Consider the following 20,912-nt stretch of genomic DNA (forward strand, 5'->3'; position numbering starts at 1 on the left):
ATAATCTTTTTCCCTACAGATTTAATTTTTTTTTTTTCTCCAGCCTTTGGAGTTTTTTTTTTTTTTTTTCTGTCCACCCTGGCCATCGGACCTCACTTATTCTATGTTAATTAATGTTGACTTATGTTTATTTTTTATTGTGTCTTCTATTTTTCAATTCATTTTGTAAAGCACTTTGAGCTACATTTTTTTTTATGAAAATGTGCTATATAAATAAATGTTGATTGACTGATTGATTGATCGATCTTCATCCCATCCCATACTTCCTTCATGCTGCTTTTCGGCAATTTCTGCTCCAGCTTTCTCCTGTACTGCTCCTTCGCCTCCCTGAGCTAGACTCGGAGTTCCTTCTGCACGCACTTGAGCTCATGCTGATCACCGCCTTTAAAAGCCTTTTTCTTCTGGTTCAAAAGGCCCTTGATGTCACTTGTAATCCATGGATTGTTGTTAGCATAGCAGCATACAGTTCTTAATGGAACTACAATGTCCATACAGAAGATGATGTAATCAGTTGTGCAGTCAACAGCCTCTTCAATGTTTTCACTATGTGACCCCTGCAGTATATCCCAGTCTGTAGTTCCAAAGCAGTAACTCAGTCTGCTCTGCCTCAGGGGACCACTTCCTTGAATGATTGTGTTGTTGTAGGTAGCGCCTTCACTCTTGGTTTGTAGTGAGGCTGAAGCAGAACCAGGTTATGATCTGCTTTCACAAGTGCAGGCAGTGGGGTGGCGCTGTATGCGTCTAACGTTTGCATATAGTAGGTCAATAGTCCTATTTCCCCAGGTGTTACAGTCCACATACTGGGAGAAGGCAGGTAATGTTTTATCCACCGTTACATGGTTAAAGTCTCCAGCGATTAGCACAAGCGCCTCAAGGTGCTGCGTTTGTAATTTAGCAACTGCGGAATGGATGATGTCACTTGCTATCTCCGCGTTCGCTCACTTAAACAGTAAGTTTAGAGCACTTTGCATTATATTTCCTGTACAGTACTGTATTATGGTGCAAAATGATTGTACAAGAATAAAGAAAATTTTAAAACATGAAAAAAGCACACTGCAATATCTACACAGGGAAAAAAAAAAACATATTTACCACATCTACTTAGCAATATGTCCTAAATATTTTTTAAAATGACAAAAATTCTGCTTCTTGGTTTTACCTGGTAGAGGTCAGCTTTCCACTCCATCATGGTGCTGGAAATTATTTATTTATTAATATTATAAAATATATATATGAAGTAATGTCGAATGTCTGTAGAAGAAATTATGGATGTTTTATTTGAGTTACAAATGTGCCTTATATGAAATACAACAATACAGTATATACAAATGGAATGGGATACATTTAAACAAAAAACTGTTGCTTTTACTTGGATATTAAAACGTGGCATTTTAATTTTTTTTTTTTTTTTTTTGTTTAGTTGCAAGGGAATGAGCTCAGTATGTTTTGCTGGAACAAAGCCATGAAAGTCTTGAAATGGTTAACTTTATCCACAGGAATCCACAGCATGACAAGGTAAAAAATGTAATACAGGTGTACTGAATTTTGGAGTATAAAATGCTGTTAAATTTAGATTCATCATTGCAGATTCTCTATTTCCAAATATTTTCAGAATGAAATATGTAAACATGTTTAGGAAATGGTCCTAATATAGCCATTTTATTAGTTTACTTACATATGAAAAGCCAAATACAAGCCTCATGAAATTTCACGTCTATCCAAATTCAGGCCCTCTTTTTAGTATTAGAAAATAATCACACCCTAGCTAGATAGCAGCTTTTAAAAGCAGTAAGCTTGACTATTCATAGACAATTTCACCTATATTGTGCACAACAATTACAGATGTAATGGAGGCAACTTTTGAAATGTAATGGAGAAGGTTGTTGCACCTTACTGACCTTTCAGTATGTTACAGTAGAAGTATGAGTGAACACTGAGAGACAACACATCACAAACAGTAAGGCATTCCAACTTTAGAAGCAGTCTTTCAAAGGCTGAAATGCAAGCTGTCATATAACCAATCTGTCTCTCACAGAATATGCTGATAAATAGTGCTGAACAGAAGGTAGCAAAGACTCTATGCTTTCATCTCCTTTATAGATTTGTTAATGTAACGTAGTTGACAGAATATTGCTTTATCTCTGGTAGGTACAATTAGTAGTGGTTCTTGTTGAATCTGTTGTAGAACGTAACTGTGTGATTTCTCTTTCGATTACTGTCCTGCAATTCTAATTAAGATTCCAATACGACGCTATATGATGATTTATTGTTAAACTGATGAGCCCAGTACATGACAGCTTTTGTCTCTTTTCAAAATTTGACACTAGTCAGAATGATTTGACTTATCATTGCCATTATAATTTGAAGTAATTCTAGCTTAGGATCCTGCATGCTCTATCAGAAAAGATGTTTTTGTTAAATAAATAAATAAAATGAGCACTACTTAGATGGTTATATCACACTTTGTCCCTTGAGGGAATTAGAACATTGCAAAATTTTAGGCTAGAACAATTATTTAATGTAAGCTTTGTTTCTTTAAGAAACCAATATAATAAACTTTGCAATGGATTATGTTCATGCCTAGAGCCTTTTATTTTATTTTGTTTTATAAAGAAAGCTTTTATATTCTATTGCCTCCCTGAGTTTGAGAAACAAAAATATATTATTTTTTTTTTCTCCAACTGTAATTTAGCAATGAATTCAGCAAGTGTTTTACAAAGAATACAAAAAATACTGTACATTAAAAAAAAAATCTGTATTTACTGAATGGTGATTTTCAGATTTGAGCTTTTTTTCAATAGATGCAACTTACAATTAGAATGTGGGTTTGGCTGAAATTTCAATGTTGTTTTCTCTATCGGGGGTTAAAAAAAAAAATTTGTTTAGAAAAGTGAAAGTGACCCATTGGTGTTTTTTAGGTGGGTTGTCAGTTATAAATAGGCTGATTCTAGCTGTCTACTTTAGTGACTACTATGATGGACGTTTGCGTTCTGTCCAGGACTGATTTGTTTCTGCTGTGCAAGTACAACAGCCAGAATAGGCCACTGCCTTTTATGACTGTAAATTTGAATACTATCATAATGTTAAAGGATGTTGTGTTAAATTAATACTGAAATTAGAGTGTTTCTTTGGTTGGTCTGCTGCTTGTTTGATAAAATTGTGAATGGCTTTCTTACAGTTTATTTTGAAACATAAACACGTGTTTAGGCTTTAATTGGTATAACATATTTATTATTTAATTTAGAAGCAAGGTATTTACAAAGTTTTTTTGTGTGTGTGTGTGTTTTTTATTCAGATTATCTAAAGCCTGGGTTTAAATTTGAAATTTATTTTTAACCCTCCCAGGTGAAATAAGAATATGACTTTCTAAGGGAATCTGATCACATTTTGTCTCAAGAACGAGATTTGCCTTGAAGGAGAACAAGCTCCAAATCAAACTGGAGAATCTAGAACAGGTCCTAAAGGTAACAAAAAGGTCAAATTCTAAACCTGCATATTTTATAAGTATTATATCTTAAACTACCTAAGAACAAATTAAGCACAGATCGTTTTATAGGTATGCAGTTGAAAACTGAATAGAATGTAGTATAAGTGTAGGGTGTGTGTTTTCTGTGTTTGTGTATAGTTGTTACAAGTGAATGTTGAAATGAATAACTAAATTAATAATGAAATGGTAACGTATAGTGTAAATACTGGTATCATGTCTGTTAGAATCTCTACATATTAATAATTTCTGCTGGTATAACAGCAGAATATTTATTAATAAATATCTGCCATAATTTTCCAGTTATTTTTTTTGCTACATACCAAGATGTATAAATTGTCAGGAAGAACGCCAAAGAACTTAATTGTCTCTAATCTTATGAACTAATATATAAAATATACAGTATGTGTAAAATTTTCCTGGCATCTAGCAGAATTTTATATTATGTTGAGACCTGATCATGAACCTCATTGAAAAGTTTATCATATTTTTCATAGTTTAGTGCCTATAGATTACATCTCATAGGACTAAACAAAAATCTTAAACCTCCAGGAACCATAAAGTACAGTTAATGAGGCCTTATAAAGACACAATGTAGGAAATTACTAGTACTTTGAATATTTTTAACGATGATCTATTTTGTTTATATATTTATGCAGGATTGTTGCAGTGTAAGATAAGTTATATCACTCAGAAGTAAACCTTAAATAGATAGTGTGGACCAAAATATTCTAGAAATCAAGATATTGTCTAGTAAGAGTCTAAAAATAGCAGGCCTTAGCTCTCATACATGTTTCAGAGAAGCAAGTGATTGTTAGAGATAAGCCTAACAGAACTTCATAACTAATATGTTGGTAAAACAAACTGATAACATTGCATGCAGAGTTCCTGGAAAAAAGCAATTGCCAGCCAAAAAGCTGATTCAATATTTTAAACTAAAAGTAATCAGGTAACAAATAAGATTGGGTACCACGGTCTTCCAGAGACCAAAATCAATTTCCTGTACCATGCTGCTACCCATAGGAAATGTTCTGCTTCTTAAAAACTGAAGTCTTTTTTTCCATATATTTAATGTTCCATTTAAGTAACAAGAAGAAATAAAATCTTGAGGAGATCATTCACTTGGTTGAAAAAAGAAACTATTGGAATTTAGTGGATGCTAAATTATAAAGCCTTATACTATAGATAAATATGTTTAAGTAGTAAGATGTTGAAGTTGTCACTTCACTAAGAAGCATTAAATTAAACCATGTGAATACAAAAACATATTTCCACAGGTGATTGATATGAGACAGACAACTATATTTTCTTAATGTTTTCATCAGAAGCAGCTTGCATGTTTACATAAACATAAACATAATACATAGTAATCGCAAACTTGTATATTTCAATTCAACATTTAAAGTACGTACACACGCACACACACACACACACACACAAACACACCCAAGTTCTTTGAATGAAAATTAATTTAGCTCTCTTTATTTTAGTAGACATAATTCAGAGACTATTGCACATTGTATCTTAAAAATGTGTCTGGGTTTATAGAGGACTTCTCTCCTTGTCAGTATTATAGTTGTCGATCCTATTTATTTATTGGAAGGGCCGCTGGTCAGCAGGATGCATAAGAGTACCCTGTTATTGGTCACAAGGTTGTGAACATAAATGAGATTATGTTAGTAATGTACAGATGATAATGAAATCTTTTCTGTAATCTTTTAATTGGATTCTAATGGATGCTTGGTTTTCTCCACTCTGTAACTATTGATTTGTTTTGCTTGGTGGTACTTTTTTAAAACCCAGATTATGATAATAAAAGTCAAACCTGGAATACAGCTTCATTGAAGTGCCTTAACACATGTAAAGCAAAGCAGAAAAAACAGGGTCGAATGGCATTCTACCTAAAAGAAGCAATACAAACCAGTTCATGCGAAAGTATTGCAGGGTTTCCAAAATTCTAGAAAACCTGCCATATGATCGTGCTATTGCATGAAATACTTAGACAACCTTCAATCATTCTTTGCAAAAACAGCTTAAGTGTTTCATACCCATTGCTGCAATTTTATGAACAGCATTTACTATTCTGAAATTTCAGATTTACTTTAAAACTGTCATGGTGCCAACACACAAATATAGCTAATAACAGCAAAAATATTTTTAAATATTACTTTAGAAGTCACTTTTACTGGTTCTACAGAGACTAATGTGAGAACCATGTCAGCCAATGGCAGTGGAACCCCCTACAATACCTCACTCTCAAAACTGCATTTTGGTGCCTATGATATTGGTCAACGGACATGAACAGGTTCTGCTGATGCACCCAGCAAAGATGACATTGTCTAGAAAATTCCAAAAAATACAACTTTGAATTGTAACAGAATTTTGTCACTCAGCATTCATCAAATTTTTTTTACTTTTACTACGACAAAACGCAAAAGCTACTGAAAAAAGGGCCACCTGCTAGATGTAAGATGGGCACTGGCAAGATATAATGATGAAATCCATCAAGAAGACCTTGATCTCTAACTTAACTGCATGAAAGTAAGGATTTATGAATTGGAGTTAATAAACTCAGACCTTGGAACCAACTTAAGATTAGCTAGAATCACCTGATGTATTAAATTGAATTAAAGTATTGTAGTACTGTTCTATTAGACAGTTGCAACAGAGGGATTGTTTCTTAAGTGCTACTTTTGAGCTGCTATATCTTTTTGTAACCAAATTAGATTTTTTCTTTATTAAAAAAAAAATGAAAAAGTTCAGTAATTTCTTTATAATTATCATTGCAGCATATGCGAGAGGCTGCTGAAAGGCGCCAACAACTGGACTTGGAGCATGAGCAAGCAGTGGCAGTACTTAATGCAAAACAGCAAGAGATTGACCTTCTGCAGAAGGTAAAGTACCATTTCATGTAATTAGTTGTGTGCCTAAATGTTATGTAGTAAAATTTTAATTACCAGTTAAAAAATATAGTATTGTTGTGTAGAAACTTTCAGTCATCCTATATGGTATTTGCAGAGGAAATTGGTCCAGATTAGACATAAAACAAAAAAACCTGCAACATCAATATCACTGTTCCATCACGATTGGTATTTCAGTTGCATATAGTATACTCTCTTGTCAGCCTTCTTTTAGCTGGAAAATGTCTGTGCCTCATGGAGCAGGTTGTCTTCTGGCACCTGAGAAACCCAAGGCATTTAAGGTAAGTTTTCAGTCCATCCAATTTCTAACCTCTTAAATCCAATTCAGGGTGGTAGAAGGCTGGTGCCTATTACTGGCTGCTCAAAACTCCTTTCAGGAGCCAGTCCCGTATGAGGTACCAGCCAGTCAGAGGGCACCCCCATGCTCATTTATACAGGGTCATTTCTGAGTTTAGTCTAAAAAAGAAAGTGGTTTAGATGGAAGATGAAAACTCATGTGTAAGAACATGGAAACTACACCCAGGCAGTGCCTGGTCCTGAAATGTGACCAAGGTGTCATGGAAGTGTGCAGCATCATTCTTAAATACAATTAATCCTTGAGATGAATGTATTCTAATAATTTTTGTCCCCCCATTGTTGATGAAAGATACGTAACTTTTGGCCTAATCTGCCAGTATTTTTATTTTTATTTCTAAATGCCTTCATTGACACCACATACGGGGGAGTGTACCTCTCAACATTCCCAAGTGACTGCTTACATTAATGAAATAATATATGTTAATTAAATAGAATTACTATTTGTATTATCACATGTCATATCACTGAAATATTAACCATGCCCTGCATGTTATTTGACTTTTATCCTTTTGAAAGCCCAAGTGCATGTTGTTTGGGCAAACAAGTGTCAGTAGCATGTGTAGAGCAGCTTGGGTCAGTGGCAGAGGGGAGGGCAGGCATAGTTCCACTCAGCACTAGAACAATAAATAAATAAATTGTCACCATTGTATCTGTAAATAGTAAATTAACTGAGTAAGTTTCCTAAATAAGGAAATCGGTAAAAGTATATATCAGAAGTACAACCCAAATAGCATTAGTGTTAGGAGAAAGGCATGGGTAACAAGCACTTTTAAAAAGCAAGGTTGTTTAAACAGTAATAGTATTGATATTTAAATTGAGTTGAGTTAGAAAGGAAGTGGCTTAGGAGAAAGTCTATTAAGAGATAAAACCACATGCAGCAGCCATCTTAAAGTGAGTCATTAGTAGAAGAAAGAAAGTATTGAGATGTGAGAACATCTTTAATAGTCAATACAGAGAATTAGTGAGGTCCAGTAAATATTAAGCCATTCCTTTAGTTTATTAAACTCATAATTTATATATAATTTTAAAATGGCTTAATTGCCATCTAAACAAATTTTAAGCGTGAGGCCAATACCATGCAAGTAATGTTTGATGTTAGGCTTCTTGAAGCTGGCTTTGCTGAAGGGCGGATGCTCACTGGTATTCTGCATCTGTAAGAAATGCCAGCTGATCCATTACCTAGAGTTAATGGTTGCTGAACTCAAAGAGGATGTGACTACCCTGTGTTGTAAGAAATTGGAAAATCTTGCCCAGGTGTCTTTAAGGAGATAGTGTGCATCCCCAAACTTGGACAGGAAGAGACTCTAGATCTGAGAGGTGCAAATGGATGGATTATGGTCGTAAGACCAAGGAAGGTGCAAATTGTTCTGAGGCATCAGTACTAGAGATTGTGGGTTTTCAAATATTTTCACGCCCTTGTGGATCTAGATGATGGCTCTGATACCTCTGAGGTGATAGGTAGTAGTGAGGAGTATCAGTTGTCATCTCAAGACCAGTCTACAGAAAGAGAGAGAGATTATTAGTGAGGGGTTCTATCATTAAGGAGACTGAGATGCAGGTGTGCTCAACAGATTGAAAGTCTTGTATGGTGTGTATGGTATGGGTGCACAGTTGGGAGTTTCTTCTGGATGGGCTTTATCCACCGAGTCCAGATGTCATTATTTTATGTCATTCCAACATGAAGGGCAGGATTGTGTACGATATACTGGTATTGAAAAGACACATTTTTAAAACAGTATGGTACTGGAAGTAAATGAGTTTTCAAGCACCTTGAATTCAGATGTTTATTTGTGTGATCAGAACTACAACTAAACCCCGATTGTTTATAGGTTATACATCTAGATCAATTCACCAAGGGTCCCCCAGTCTTAAAAAGTCTTTATAAAACATAGTGATCAAGCAGCTTGTAATGATTTGCAAGATAATTGTCATTGGTGGTGATTTAATTTAATTTAACTGTTTACATTTGCTGATGTGACCTTCATAGTTTCCCAATACAAACAAGTTTCCATTACTAGTGTTCTTCAAAACATTTCTGTGATATAAAATTTTAATATAAAGCCTTCATATACGGCCGGTCCTCTTCTTAGCATTAATGCTTTTTAAGTCCTGAATATATAGATCTTTATTCAACAAATTTCTAACATAATCCCATAGCCCAAGAGTTCTTTACTAAAAGTAAAAGTTGAAAAATTTAACATTACTCAAATGTAGAACTCTGTTGCCCAAAATGAGCATCACTCTTTGCTTTTGACAGCATACTCTCTGCATACTATATGCAGCTCTTTGTATGCCATATGATTTCTGCAAAAGAAAAGCATGCTTCAATACTTGAGTGCCCAGTAACATTTTTGTTTAGTTGCAAACATTTTGCTTTAGAAGTCAACTGTTCTTGTGTTTTGTTTTTTTCATTGGAAATGGAGCAGTATTAACAATCAATTTCCTTACAAAACAGTAATTCTTTTTTACCCAATCTGATTATATACAATTATGGCTGTGCTGCACCATATCCGCCTGGTTCTGCAATGTCTGTTAAGATTATAGCAATATCACTAATATGACATGATGTTATACAGACTATGATTACGGACTTTTTTTTTAGCCTTTCAGTTGGTTTTGTTTTCTTTTGACATCCTGTTATATATTGTGTTTGCTTCCATTATGGGTTTGTTATGATTTGCAATAATATGATTCAGAATGGTTTATGATAATGTCTGTGCATGAGTACTGGTTTTTGGTACGTACTCCTCATGTGTTTTTAAAAGATGAATTAAACTATGTTGAAATTTACTTTTTTTTTTTATATAGAATTTTTAGCTTTTATGTTGCTTGTTTGGTTATAGAAGTCCGATTTCCTAGCATCTCAGTTGAAGTATATATTTGATCATTTCAAGATGTTTTTACAGACATACTTCACTCAACATCTACAACTTAAAAGATGATAGTGATGTTCAGAAAACATGAAGGAAAGCCCTTTGTCTAACACAAAAAATGTCAGCCTTGTTTAGTCTTTTTTTTTTTTTTTTTTCAAAACTTGTATTTATTAAATATTCTGGAGTAGTGGACGATATCAGACAAAAATGCAATCAGATTTGAAACTTGAAGAAATGATAGGCAGTGATACATAAATGTAGCTAGTGGTTAATATGAAGTAAAATTTTCATCCATTTGTGAAACAAATAGAAATAGGATGGCGGAATCGGAAAGTTTTACTGTTCATTAAAAGCAAGTTACAATGGCTTGGTGAAAATGATAAGCATCTTTATATGAATCTTTTGCAGTTTTAGAAAATATAAATGGTTTATGAGTAGGGGAAGAGTAGAAAAATGTTTGCAAGATATGTAGTGCCAGACTGAAGAGTAGTTTTAGCTTTTACTACAAACATTGTAAAACACGATTTTCTGCATAGAGAGCTTATTTGATTTTGATTTGATACACTGTATTAATCCCTGAGGGGAAATTGTTTTTTCACTTGACCCTTTGAAGGTAAAAGACCAACATCAGTCATTGTATAGTGCCTCTGGGACAATTTTCAGGAGAACAATGGCCTAAGGGGGTAGGATCCATTCTGGCAGCAACAGGAATTTCAACTGGCAACCTTACAGATACCAGAGCAGATCTGTGGCCTCAGAACCATTTGTCTATGTCACTTTTCGTACTGTATTCGGTACATACAAAGCACAAGTATCCTTTTAATGGAAGAGAATCACCTTATTTACACACTGAACTGGTGTGGAACACAAATTGCTTAATCAAGGGCTAAGGTTAGTTGCTGCAAGCTGCAGTATGTGGCCCTGTTAAAATTTAAGTACATTAGTTTTACATTATAACAGTTGTGCTTTGAATTTAAGTAAATGTATTTTTGCCAGACTTAGGTACTGAGGGCACTAACAAAGACACAAAGAAGAGTCTGAATCTGCTGTTTTTTGTAATTTTAATAAAAGTTTTTTTTTTTTATCCTAATGTCTTTTCAATATTCTGGAAGATTTTGTTGATTTGTTTTTAGAAGTAAATTTAAAAACAAGGAAACGAGGCACCTGTAATGCGGTGATTCTTATTCAGTGCTTTCTGTTGTGTTTCATTTTTTTCCCCCACATATCCATGTGAAGGCTCAGGTTGAAGCTAAAAAGGAACATGAAGGTGCAGTGCATCTTCTAGAGGTAAGTCTAAAACACTTTCTACAAGTGTGGAATTAAAGAGGCACTAATTTATGACTGGAACGAAGCAATGTGTATTTTCTATTAAATATTTTTGGAGCTTCTGAGTTCTTATATTTATGCTTTTAGTGTTCTTATTCCATGTGAAGTATATTTTCTTTTGCCATTTAGACTTTTTCCATAGATTTTGAGAATGTGGTCCTTTATCTTTGTCTATATAAATTGAATCTGGGCTTTTGATCTATTGAGAACACTTTTGTTATTCTTTATTTTTAATTTGTTCATATGTGTATGAAGAAAATGTAGTCCAATAACTATGTTCTTTCAACAGGCATTGAATCAAAAATCCACTTTGATAGTTCAATAGTATACAGTATGCATTTGTTTTTGTATTAAAATACCACGATTGACCTTGGCTATGATATTTGGACTGTGTATATCAGATATAAGGGTATGTATTTTACATGTATGGAATTGTTACATGTTCTCTCCATTCCTAATTTCTGTCTCTGTTCCTTAAATACCATGAAAAGCCCCTGTGCCTGATATCCTTTGAAACTGGCATGATGAATTAGCTATCTTAATTATTTCTGTATACAATCGGGTTATGGAACACATAAGTTCTTCTCATATACTAAGATTTCACTCCCATTGTAAAGTTTCTTTCTTCTAATATGTGCATCTACATTAAATTTCATCTGCCACATATCTGCTTATGACTAACATTTATTGAGATCCATTTGTAGTGATTTTTCTAACTGCAAAGTGTTAGGCATTCCAACTAGATTAGTGTCATTGGCAAATTTGACAAACTTGTTAGTAGTATTTTTATCAAGAAAAGGTCGATAAAATAGGTAGAACCAGTAATGATCCCTGAACAAGCCCAGTTAGACCAAAGCTTTCTGTCTTTTAAGCAAGTTATGCATCCATCTGCACACTGTCTTGACCTCCTACTTCTGTGATCACTGGTCTATGATAATGCACCACGTTAAAATAATTTTGAAATCCTGATTATTAATATATAAGTCCACAATGGTGGTTTGTTTATACAGTGGTACTTGGCTCATAGTTTTTACCCTTGTCTTTAGTAATTGCTTCCATGAATCTTCTTACAATACACATTACGCCATCTGGACTTAGGGAAGATCATAGTAACCTTTTTATTTAAGATAAGTGGTTTGTGATCTGCCACAGGGCCCAGTTGGGAACTGCCAAAAATATAATGTGTGCCTGCCCTCCTGTTAGACCACCTCCTGAAGGAGGAATAGGGGCTGTGTGCAATGTGACATGGGCAGCAATCAAAGGCAGAGGCCTTGGCGGACTGGAACCCAGACACAAACTGACTCTTAGGATGTGGAATGTCATCTCTCTTGAAGAAAAGGAGCTGGAGTTGGTGGCTGAGGGGGAGAGCTACCAGCTAGATATAGTTGGGCTAATATCCACTCACTTACTTGAAGGTTACGGGGAGGACTCTGGCTACTACAGTATATGTGCTTATGAACCAAATGTCAGTTTGGCGTACCAAGTCGCTGGAGGGGATCCTGGAGAGGGTGGTTTGACCATAACAATCACCATGTTTACACATAAGGTGGCTCATACGTGTACTTGCTACAAGAGTACCTTAGGACAAAGATTTATAATTTCATAATCGTATCTTCAGATTCGAGGCCAGGTGAAGAGAGAATCCCAGCAGACAACTGATCACCACCTGGTGGTAAGTTGGGTCATATCACATTTGGAGCTTCTGATACAGATGCCTCCTGGACACATCCCTGTGGTAGTTTTATGTGCACCACCAGCTGAGAGGAGATTCCTGGAAAGACCCAGGGTTTGCTTGAAGGGGTTATATCTTCCAGATGGCCATGGAACACTTGGATCCCACAGTATAAGTTGGCAAATGTGGCTTGAGAAAAGGACATCTGGGCCTCACTGTTAAGATTATTGCCCTCACTACCCGACTTTGGATAAGTGGTGGAAAATTAATGACTGAACATTTTTATCTTCCACACTTAAGTAAATTCCCAGTATACACAGATTACTGAGAGAATGAATTTTATATATTTCTGTTAGCTATTTTTTTATCTGTCCAAATAACTTTCATTAATATTGTGTAGTTAATAGTGCATTTTTATCTTAAAACACCATCAAAAATAAATCAAAAGTGGTCCCTTCATTTACTCAGAGAATTACTTTATCTTTTATTGAATTTATTAAAAGCATGTAACATTCCATACAATCAATTCTAGCTTAACAAAACAAAATTTAATTAAAACCCCAACCAACAGCATTTCAGGATTGGCTCCAGCAGACCCCGGTGACCCTGTAGTTAGGATATAGCAGGTTGGATAATGGATGGATGGATAACAGCATTTCATCAACATCATAAAATAAGAGTCTCTGGCACTGCAGAAACAAAGCTGAATTTTTTCTTGTCAGAAAATAAGTCCAAATGCTGGATGTCTCAATGACAGCAATAAGAAGTTGCACCATTGTGACAAATAGCAGAGGTTTGGATTTATTCCCATTCTAACCATGTTATTCAAGTAGCATTTACAATGTTTGCCCAATAAAATAGACCATTCTATATACACTCCTCCCTACTACTTTTTTCCCCTCTGTAACCAAACTTTCTGGCACTTTCTAGGCTGATCTTATTTTTAAATTTGTCTTGTCATTTTCAAATCTTCTTTGTTTTGTAGCTGGGTCAGTGTCTCCTATTCCCTTAACAAGCTAAAATAGTTATATTGGGGTATTTTTATGCAAGCAAAATCAATTTACCAGCACTTGAACACCATGCCTGCTAACTGCATGATTTGATTTGAAATAAATGATGGCTTAAATATATGTATAGTCAACCATTGATGGAACAAACAATCATAAGTTTATTTATTTGTCGTGTGAGGTATTGCTTCTGTTTCTGTAGAGAAGATGCTTCAAAAGTTATTGATAACATGAAGAATGTGCTGTTTTAATTTGTTTTGAAGGTATCAGTGAGTGCATTGCAGGTATATGATCTACTTTGCTTCTTCAGCATGCCTTTATAGCTGAGGCTTCTCAGTTGAAGAAGATGCACTTTGAGGTTATTGAACAAGGTGACATTGTGTCAGGCTTGGTAAACCAGTATGTATCATCATGAGAGCAGATTGGGGTGACCTGATGGAAAAGATGGTATTGAAAAATAAATAAGGCCAAGCCTAAAAACATTGTGCCAGTTCACTGCAGGTCACACCCACTATTGTTGTACCTGGGGAGAATGTGTAAACTCCACATAGGAAAAAGCCAAGTGTGAATTTGAACCCAGGAAGCTACAGCTAACCAGTGCATTGCATTGCCACCATTACAAAACACATGCACAATGCAGAACTATCCAATCACCCATCCATGTTGTGACATGCTTAAAGTGTCGTGGGAGCTGAAAGTAATATAACAAATTGAATGCCTTTTATTTATTTTATTTGAACAATGTGTGTTTTGATGATGATTTCCATTGTTCAGAGCATGTCATTTACTTCTAACTTTAAAAACTAGAATGCCACAGCAATTCAAGCATTGCCTTGTGGTCACTGGGTTTATTCTGTTTTTCAGATGAAAAGTTGATTTTTTGGTTCATCAGCTTGAGGTTCTGGGCAAATTCTTTAGGGTCAGACCTATGGAATGTTAACAGTACTAACCACAGAAGAAGGTAGGAAAGAAAGCTATATATATGTGTGTGTGTATATATATATATATATATATATATATATATATATATATATATATATGGAGATATATGGATATATACAGTATATATAATATGTATGTATGAAATCAAATGTATTTATTTTACTTATACGATGCAATTTTATAGAAGCCTTCCATTTGTTGTCACATAAATATCTGGCTACTTATTTTCTTAGCAGTAAGATTGGTTTCTGAAATGTTGTTCAATTTTTATGATTAATGAATATTCTGCTATTTTGCATGCTCAGGTGCTTTGATAGTAGTTCAGACAAAACAGGTGTACTAAGTTAAAGAAAAAGAAATACATTATTCATATTATAATCGAATTATGTAGTGTGCAGGTTATGTAGAGAAATATACATCATAAAATGTTTCAAAGAAACTGTTGTGTGTGTTCAGTCCTGAAGTGGGAATTTCACACAACACATGAACTAAAGCACTGACTATCCAAATGCTACCCAAAAATAAGTTCTCAGAACATTTGATATGTAGCCAAATGGAAGCCAGGAATCTTTCTTCTAATATGCTTTGCATTTATCCCTAGAATCCTTGAAGGCTATGAAAAAACTTGTAATCCCCTGGTCAATTGACATTTGAGCTTGGGTTTGTAACTCATTAACAGCAACATGTAAATTGAATGATTTTTTTTTTACACTTTGGTTATATTCTTGAATAAAAGCGCACGTGTTTATTTGATATTTGGACTAAAGTCTTCACGCATTATACATTTCACATCATTATTAGTATAACATAGAAAAAGTTTATGCTTAAGGTATGTGTTTAGCATATCTTGCCTTGCATTTCCTTCCTTCCTACACTTACTCTTACACTTTTTAGACATGGAACACACATGAAATGCATGTGTTCCAAATAACGATACATTGTATTATTTCCCCTCTAACTCCAGGCACCTCACATGCAGATAAGGAGCCTTGAACTAGGAGAACTTTTTTTCCTGAGTTGAGATCCATCAAGGGGTGGGCATGAGATAGCAGGCTGCTTGGTAATCGACACATTTACAAAACAAAAGCCGCTGATGAGGTGCGAAGGAATTTAAGGTGGACCAGGATTCCAAGTTTTTTCGTAGGCTTCAGGGATTCTAGCAGGGCTGGACTGTGAAGCTTATTCAGGCCGGGAATCTCAAGTCTAACCCAGGCCACACAATATACATCAGTTTTCTTGTACAGGCACAGACTCAAAAAACCAGCAAACACCATTTTGTCTTCGATTTTTTTATGAATGATTTCACTTTTACACATACATTTCACTCTTAAATATTAGTCTCAAGACAGCCTCTGAAAGTGTGGAACAACACTTCATAAATAAATAAACCATGTAGTTCTATAATATTTATATCAAAAGAAATGTGCAAAAAGCAGTGAATCACAAAAAAGTAGTTGTCACTGTAATCCACAGTGCATCGATTATTTTTGCAATTTCAAGTGTGAGTATGGAATCTTCACAGCTGCTGTCAGTGTCTGGATGGTCTGAAGTGTTGGTCAAAAAAGACCATTTTGAATTTCTTTAGTAGACAAAAGACTCAAAAAATGTCTCACTGCCACAGAATTCTGTCAAGCATTTTTTAATGAATGTACTTAGTAAACAAATAACTATACAAATATTTTGCGTAGCCTATTCAGTCACTTTCTCTCATCATAGTGCTAAGGTTTAACTGTCAGAGCGTGAGAGACACGCTTTAAAAATATAAAAATAAAGTAAAAACAAGACATTTTCATTAATAAACTTACCAGGAAATAAAGAACAGGTACATTTAAAACCACAACTCATTCTGCTTACAGACGTGTTTCATTACTAATAAAATAAAACATTTCATGTAGCATATTCAGTCACTCTGAGGGTGGAAAAAAGGAAAAAAAAAAAGTTAAAAATGTGAGCATACGCTGCATTTCATTAAAATTTGAACCAAAAATAAAACAAAATAAATACACAGTAACAAATACCAAAAACCCATACACCATTCAAATATGATTAAGTATATTACAATTTTTTCAAAAAAATCTTCATATATAACTTTAATCACAAAAGCACCAGGTGTATATACCTCTCATCATAGCACTCCTGTTTAACTGTCAGAGCACGAGATGCACGAGAAGTCAAAACTTGATTTGAACAAAAACAAGAAACCATTCAACCAGAAAAGAAACCCTCCAACCTTAAACCTAAAGGATTTGTGCCTGCTACAGAGCAACAACACCTGCTCGTTTTCCAGTATAATATAATTATATAATTTCACCATTAGTGTATTTCACTGGTTGCTCTGAATGCCAGGCTAGGCTGCAGGCCACTGGGAAAGCTCCTGTTGATTGTAAATGTCAGTCTGGCACTGGATTCTAGTGTTAAAACATAAAGGTTATAATAGCCCAATAAATGAAGAGGAGCTACTATAATTTTGTAATATTAAAAACTGCTGTAATATTAATTTTGAGTAATCCTTACATAAGTGTGAAATGTGTCTATCTCAGTAAAAATAAATGCATACTTCATAAAAACCAGTAGAACAAAATATTTACATTTTTGCCAATTTCTCACACATCAGTCTTACTGCCTAGTAAGTAAAATGAAGCATTTTACAAAAAATAATTGCAACTTTAGCTTCTATAAGTAGGACATCTTAAGGAAAAATAAAATACAGTGTGTTTTTTATTCCTCTCTCTCTCTGATATGTATATATACACACATAGGTAGCTTTTATCTTCTTCAATGGTTAGATTTTTGTTAAAAGTTTACCATCTTGACCCTGCAGAAGTTAACTGTTAACATGCCCAAAAAAGAGGACTGCTTTAAAAATTTTAAAACTGTATCAGAAGGTATCTCAAATTAAAACCATACTTGTGTAAGCATGTCAGACATTTTTTCCTGTACATTCAATACAGATTTTAATTTTTAAAGGATACTTTTAAATGAGTATTTTGTTAGATTTTTTTTTAACATACATGCCCTTAAAGGCAGATATTTAATTACATGCAGTATTCTTGAGCATAGACTTGGACACAAAGTAACATAAAAGCATACATGGTTTAGTAATACACTCAACTTTCTTATGGTGTATTTAATAACTGTCAGACATTTATTCTGAAGTAGAAATTCACTGTGTGTGTATATATGTACTGTATATATACACAGTGTGTTTGTGTATTTATGGTTATATATAGTTGACTTTTAAATGTAAAATTATTAACAATTTTCAAGTATTTAACAAAAAACTGAGTTTACTTTTTAAATACAGTTGGTGTCTGTTACTAAGGTCTTAAACCTGCATATTGCTTTTTTGTCCATTTTATTGAGTGTCTTGATTCAAAAAATCTGAAATAGTGTTAAGATAAAAAATACTAGAAGCCATCAATTTGTTTGTTTTATTTCTGCTTCAGTCACATATATCAAGTAAACTTGCATGTTGGACACATGAACTTCTATTCTTAAGACTAAAACTAATAAAGGTACTTTTTCTTTGCTACACTAATTGTATGCATCGATCAGAAAATATTTTCTGACCTAATGCGATAAGGCAAAAATAAAAGTGGTAAAGTGGTGTGGTTTTTCCTGGTTTCTGCTCCTCACATATACTAAATAAAAGTGTGTGCGTGTGTATGTATAGTATTGATGAAGTACTCTGCTCCTTCCTATTGTGTCTTTACTTTTTCGGTGTAAAATTTTGTTTCTGTAATTGGCAAAGTGTCTGAGCCTGTTCTATTAAATTTAGCTGCTTAAGATTAAGTAGTCATTTTTATTATAGTAATAGTAGGATTTCAGAATGTAGCAGTGCTTTTCAAATTTTGTTTTTTGGGTCCTAAGCTTCCACAAGAGTCTTGCCATCATAAACTGCATGCTTTTACAAAATCAGCATTTGCTGATGAGATCATTAATCGAGGTTATCATTACCTTTCACCTCAAGCACAGTTTCTTTGTTAATGTGATGATGATGGCTATTAGTCAGCAGCTTTTATACTTACTCCCTCAAATGCCCTGGCTTGCTGAACATTATGTCACACATTCTGTGCTGTAATCACTTTGTTTTGGTTTGGTTGTTACATATTTAATCTGTGTTTAATTGCATGCTCAGTTAAGCACCTAAGTAGTTAATTGTGTTAAAATGAAAAGAACAACTTACTTTATAGTGGCCTTTATGAAAAAAAAATATATTTTGTTTAAAATTAAGGAAGGATATCTAGGATCTGTTAGGTTTTGCTAATGTTATATGCATGCTATATGTTTTAAACCCTTTCTTGTAATGCACATCTTTTTTCAATGGAAGATATTTAAAATTTAAGTTAAGTATTTGCTTTTCATGTCTGCTTAATTTCAAAATTTTTCCGAAATGGATTGTGATTTGACATTAAACTAAATGTTGTGCAATGGTTTGTGTGCATGTATGATGTAAGATATTTATTTTAACACGCTTTAATGTACACATATGTAAATGTGTTTTCATTTTCTTTGTTTTGGTCATTTTCTTGTGTCATCATTTTATTTTACTTTTCGCATTACCTTTTTTGTACAGAAAACCTTGGACAGCATGCAGGTATTTGGGAATTGTTTCTTATTAGTCATTAGTTTTAACATTTAAATATAAAATCCTCAGAAAACCTTTGAATTGGATCTTTTTTTTCCCCTCACTGTTTTAGGAAGACATTGTTTAGAAAAAGAGATTTTTCTGTCATTAGCTATTAAGTGTTAAAAGTTACAAGAATGTAATGTTAATTTTGGATAAAAAGGTTACATCTTTATCGTATGTTCAAAATGTTTCTAGACGTTCTCTGAAGGAGTATACAGTACAATAGTACTCAAACAACAATCCTGTTAAATCTATTAACCTCACTAGTAAATAACTCTAGTGATCGTATATCAAATATTACTTAAATCTTCAGTTAAATTTACATTATTATCTGATTGGCAAATATAACTATACATTTATGATTTTTGGAGAAATCCTGCTAAATGAACAATTTTTTTTTTTGTAACTACAGCTGCTTTTTGAGTAGTTTTTCAGTTTGATACTGTCAATTTTTTTTGTTCCTCAGAGCTTCTTTAAAGAATGTCCAAAAAAGTTTTGACATGAATTATCGATAAAGTTTGCAACTTTTTTTTGGCATTGTGGTTATTGATTTCTTTTTTTGTTGTTATAGGTATGGTTATCATTACAAGGCGTGTTTTTTCCGTTTAATCTGCTTTTATTTTTTGAACATGTAATACACCACTACTTTGCATGCCACAAGAAGCAGTGACTTCTTGTAGCCAGGTTCTTACTGGAAATAGACTTATATTGACCTTAATAACTAAACAAGTTATTTCCATTTTAGTAGTTAATTAAACTATGGCCGGTATAGCATTTAACCTCTTGTACTGTTGCATAAATAGATTTTAAGTATTGCCATAGGCCCACAAGAAACTTTTCTTCGTTTCTTTCCACTTCAAAAATCTTCGTTTCATGAACTGCTTATTTATCCATTTATTGTTTGTTCTGTTTGCACACTGTTCCTCTAGCCCAAACAGCCTAAGTGTAGAAATGCTGCTTGATTAGTTTATACTTCACTTAACTAGTAAAATATTTGGAGCATCATTACTGCAGTCAAGCTAGGATATGGAGGTTTTGTCCACCTTCATTAAACTAGCAAAGTTTCAAAGTCCCCTGCCTACAATGATGCTTATTGGAGAAATAATACTTTCTCTTTTCCTTTTGAAATTTGAGGAGAGAAATGTATTCAGTTGCAGCTTTCTTGTAGGAAGCAAAAAATTCTGTATACATGACGTGGATTCCTTATTTGATTTTTTTTTTCCAAGTTCACACAATTTCTACCATATACTTTCAGACAAATGAATATACTGCAGTATGTACATTGTGCCTTTTTAGCACTAGAATCCCTGAAGCCTATGAAATAACTTGTAATCCTGGGCCACCAGTCTACTTATGACTTTACACTGTAGGAATATAAATATACTAGCAAAATACCCGCGCTTCGCAGCGGCGAAGTACTGCATTCAAATTTTTATTAGGAAGAAAATTAAACCTTTTTAAACTGTGGGACAATATGCCAATAATTATTTGTTAAGGATCTCTTTGTATACCATGTTGTCAGTTCGGCCGTCCGGTTGTAACATGACCAAGCTGTGCGCTGAGCTTACTCTTGAGTATGCAACTTACAGTTGGCCATGTGAACAGTAATCTTGTCTCAAATCTCACAGCTTGGATTGCTGCTGTCATAATCGGTTTGAGATCCATGGTTTGTTTCAATTACGACAGTATTTGCAGGATTT

General features: G+C 34.0%; 1 protein-coding gene across 16 annotated transcripts in view; it reads left to right on the forward strand.

Moving 5' to 3' along the window:
* rimbp2 (RIMS binding protein 2) overlaps window positions 1-20,912 on the forward strand; it is a 227,816-nt gene that overhangs the window by 128,015 nt on the left and 78,889 nt on the right. For 11 of the 16 annotated variants that reach the window (XM_039772064.1, XM_039772056.1, XM_039772059.1 and 8 more), the window contains exons 3-7: window positions 1,421-1,515; window positions 3,346-3,464; window positions 6,274-6,378; window positions 10,872-10,922; window positions 19,159-19,179. In XM_039772064.1, the coding sequence (XP_039627998.1) occupies window positions 6,277-6,378; window positions 10,872-10,922; window positions 19,159-19,179 (174 nt within the window). In that variant the 5' untranslated portion in view covers window positions 1,421-1,515; window positions 3,346-3,464; window positions 6,274-6,276. Of the gene's footprint in view, window positions 1-1,420; window positions 1,516-3,345; window positions 3,465-6,273; window positions 6,379-10,871; window positions 10,923-14,504; window positions 14,602-19,158; window positions 19,180-20,912 lie in introns of those variants that run through there. The other 5 variants (XM_039772058.1, XM_039772073.1, XM_039772061.1 and 2 more) reach the window with 3 other exon arrangements.

Source organism: Polypterus senegalus, chromosome 12 (genome assembly GCF_016835505.1).
Source record: "Polypterus senegalus isolate Bchr_013 chromosome 12, ASM1683550v1, whole genome shotgun sequence".
NCBI classification, from domain to species: domain Eukaryota; kingdom Metazoa; phylum Chordata; class Cladistia; order Polypteriformes; family Polypteridae; genus Polypterus; species Polypterus senegalus.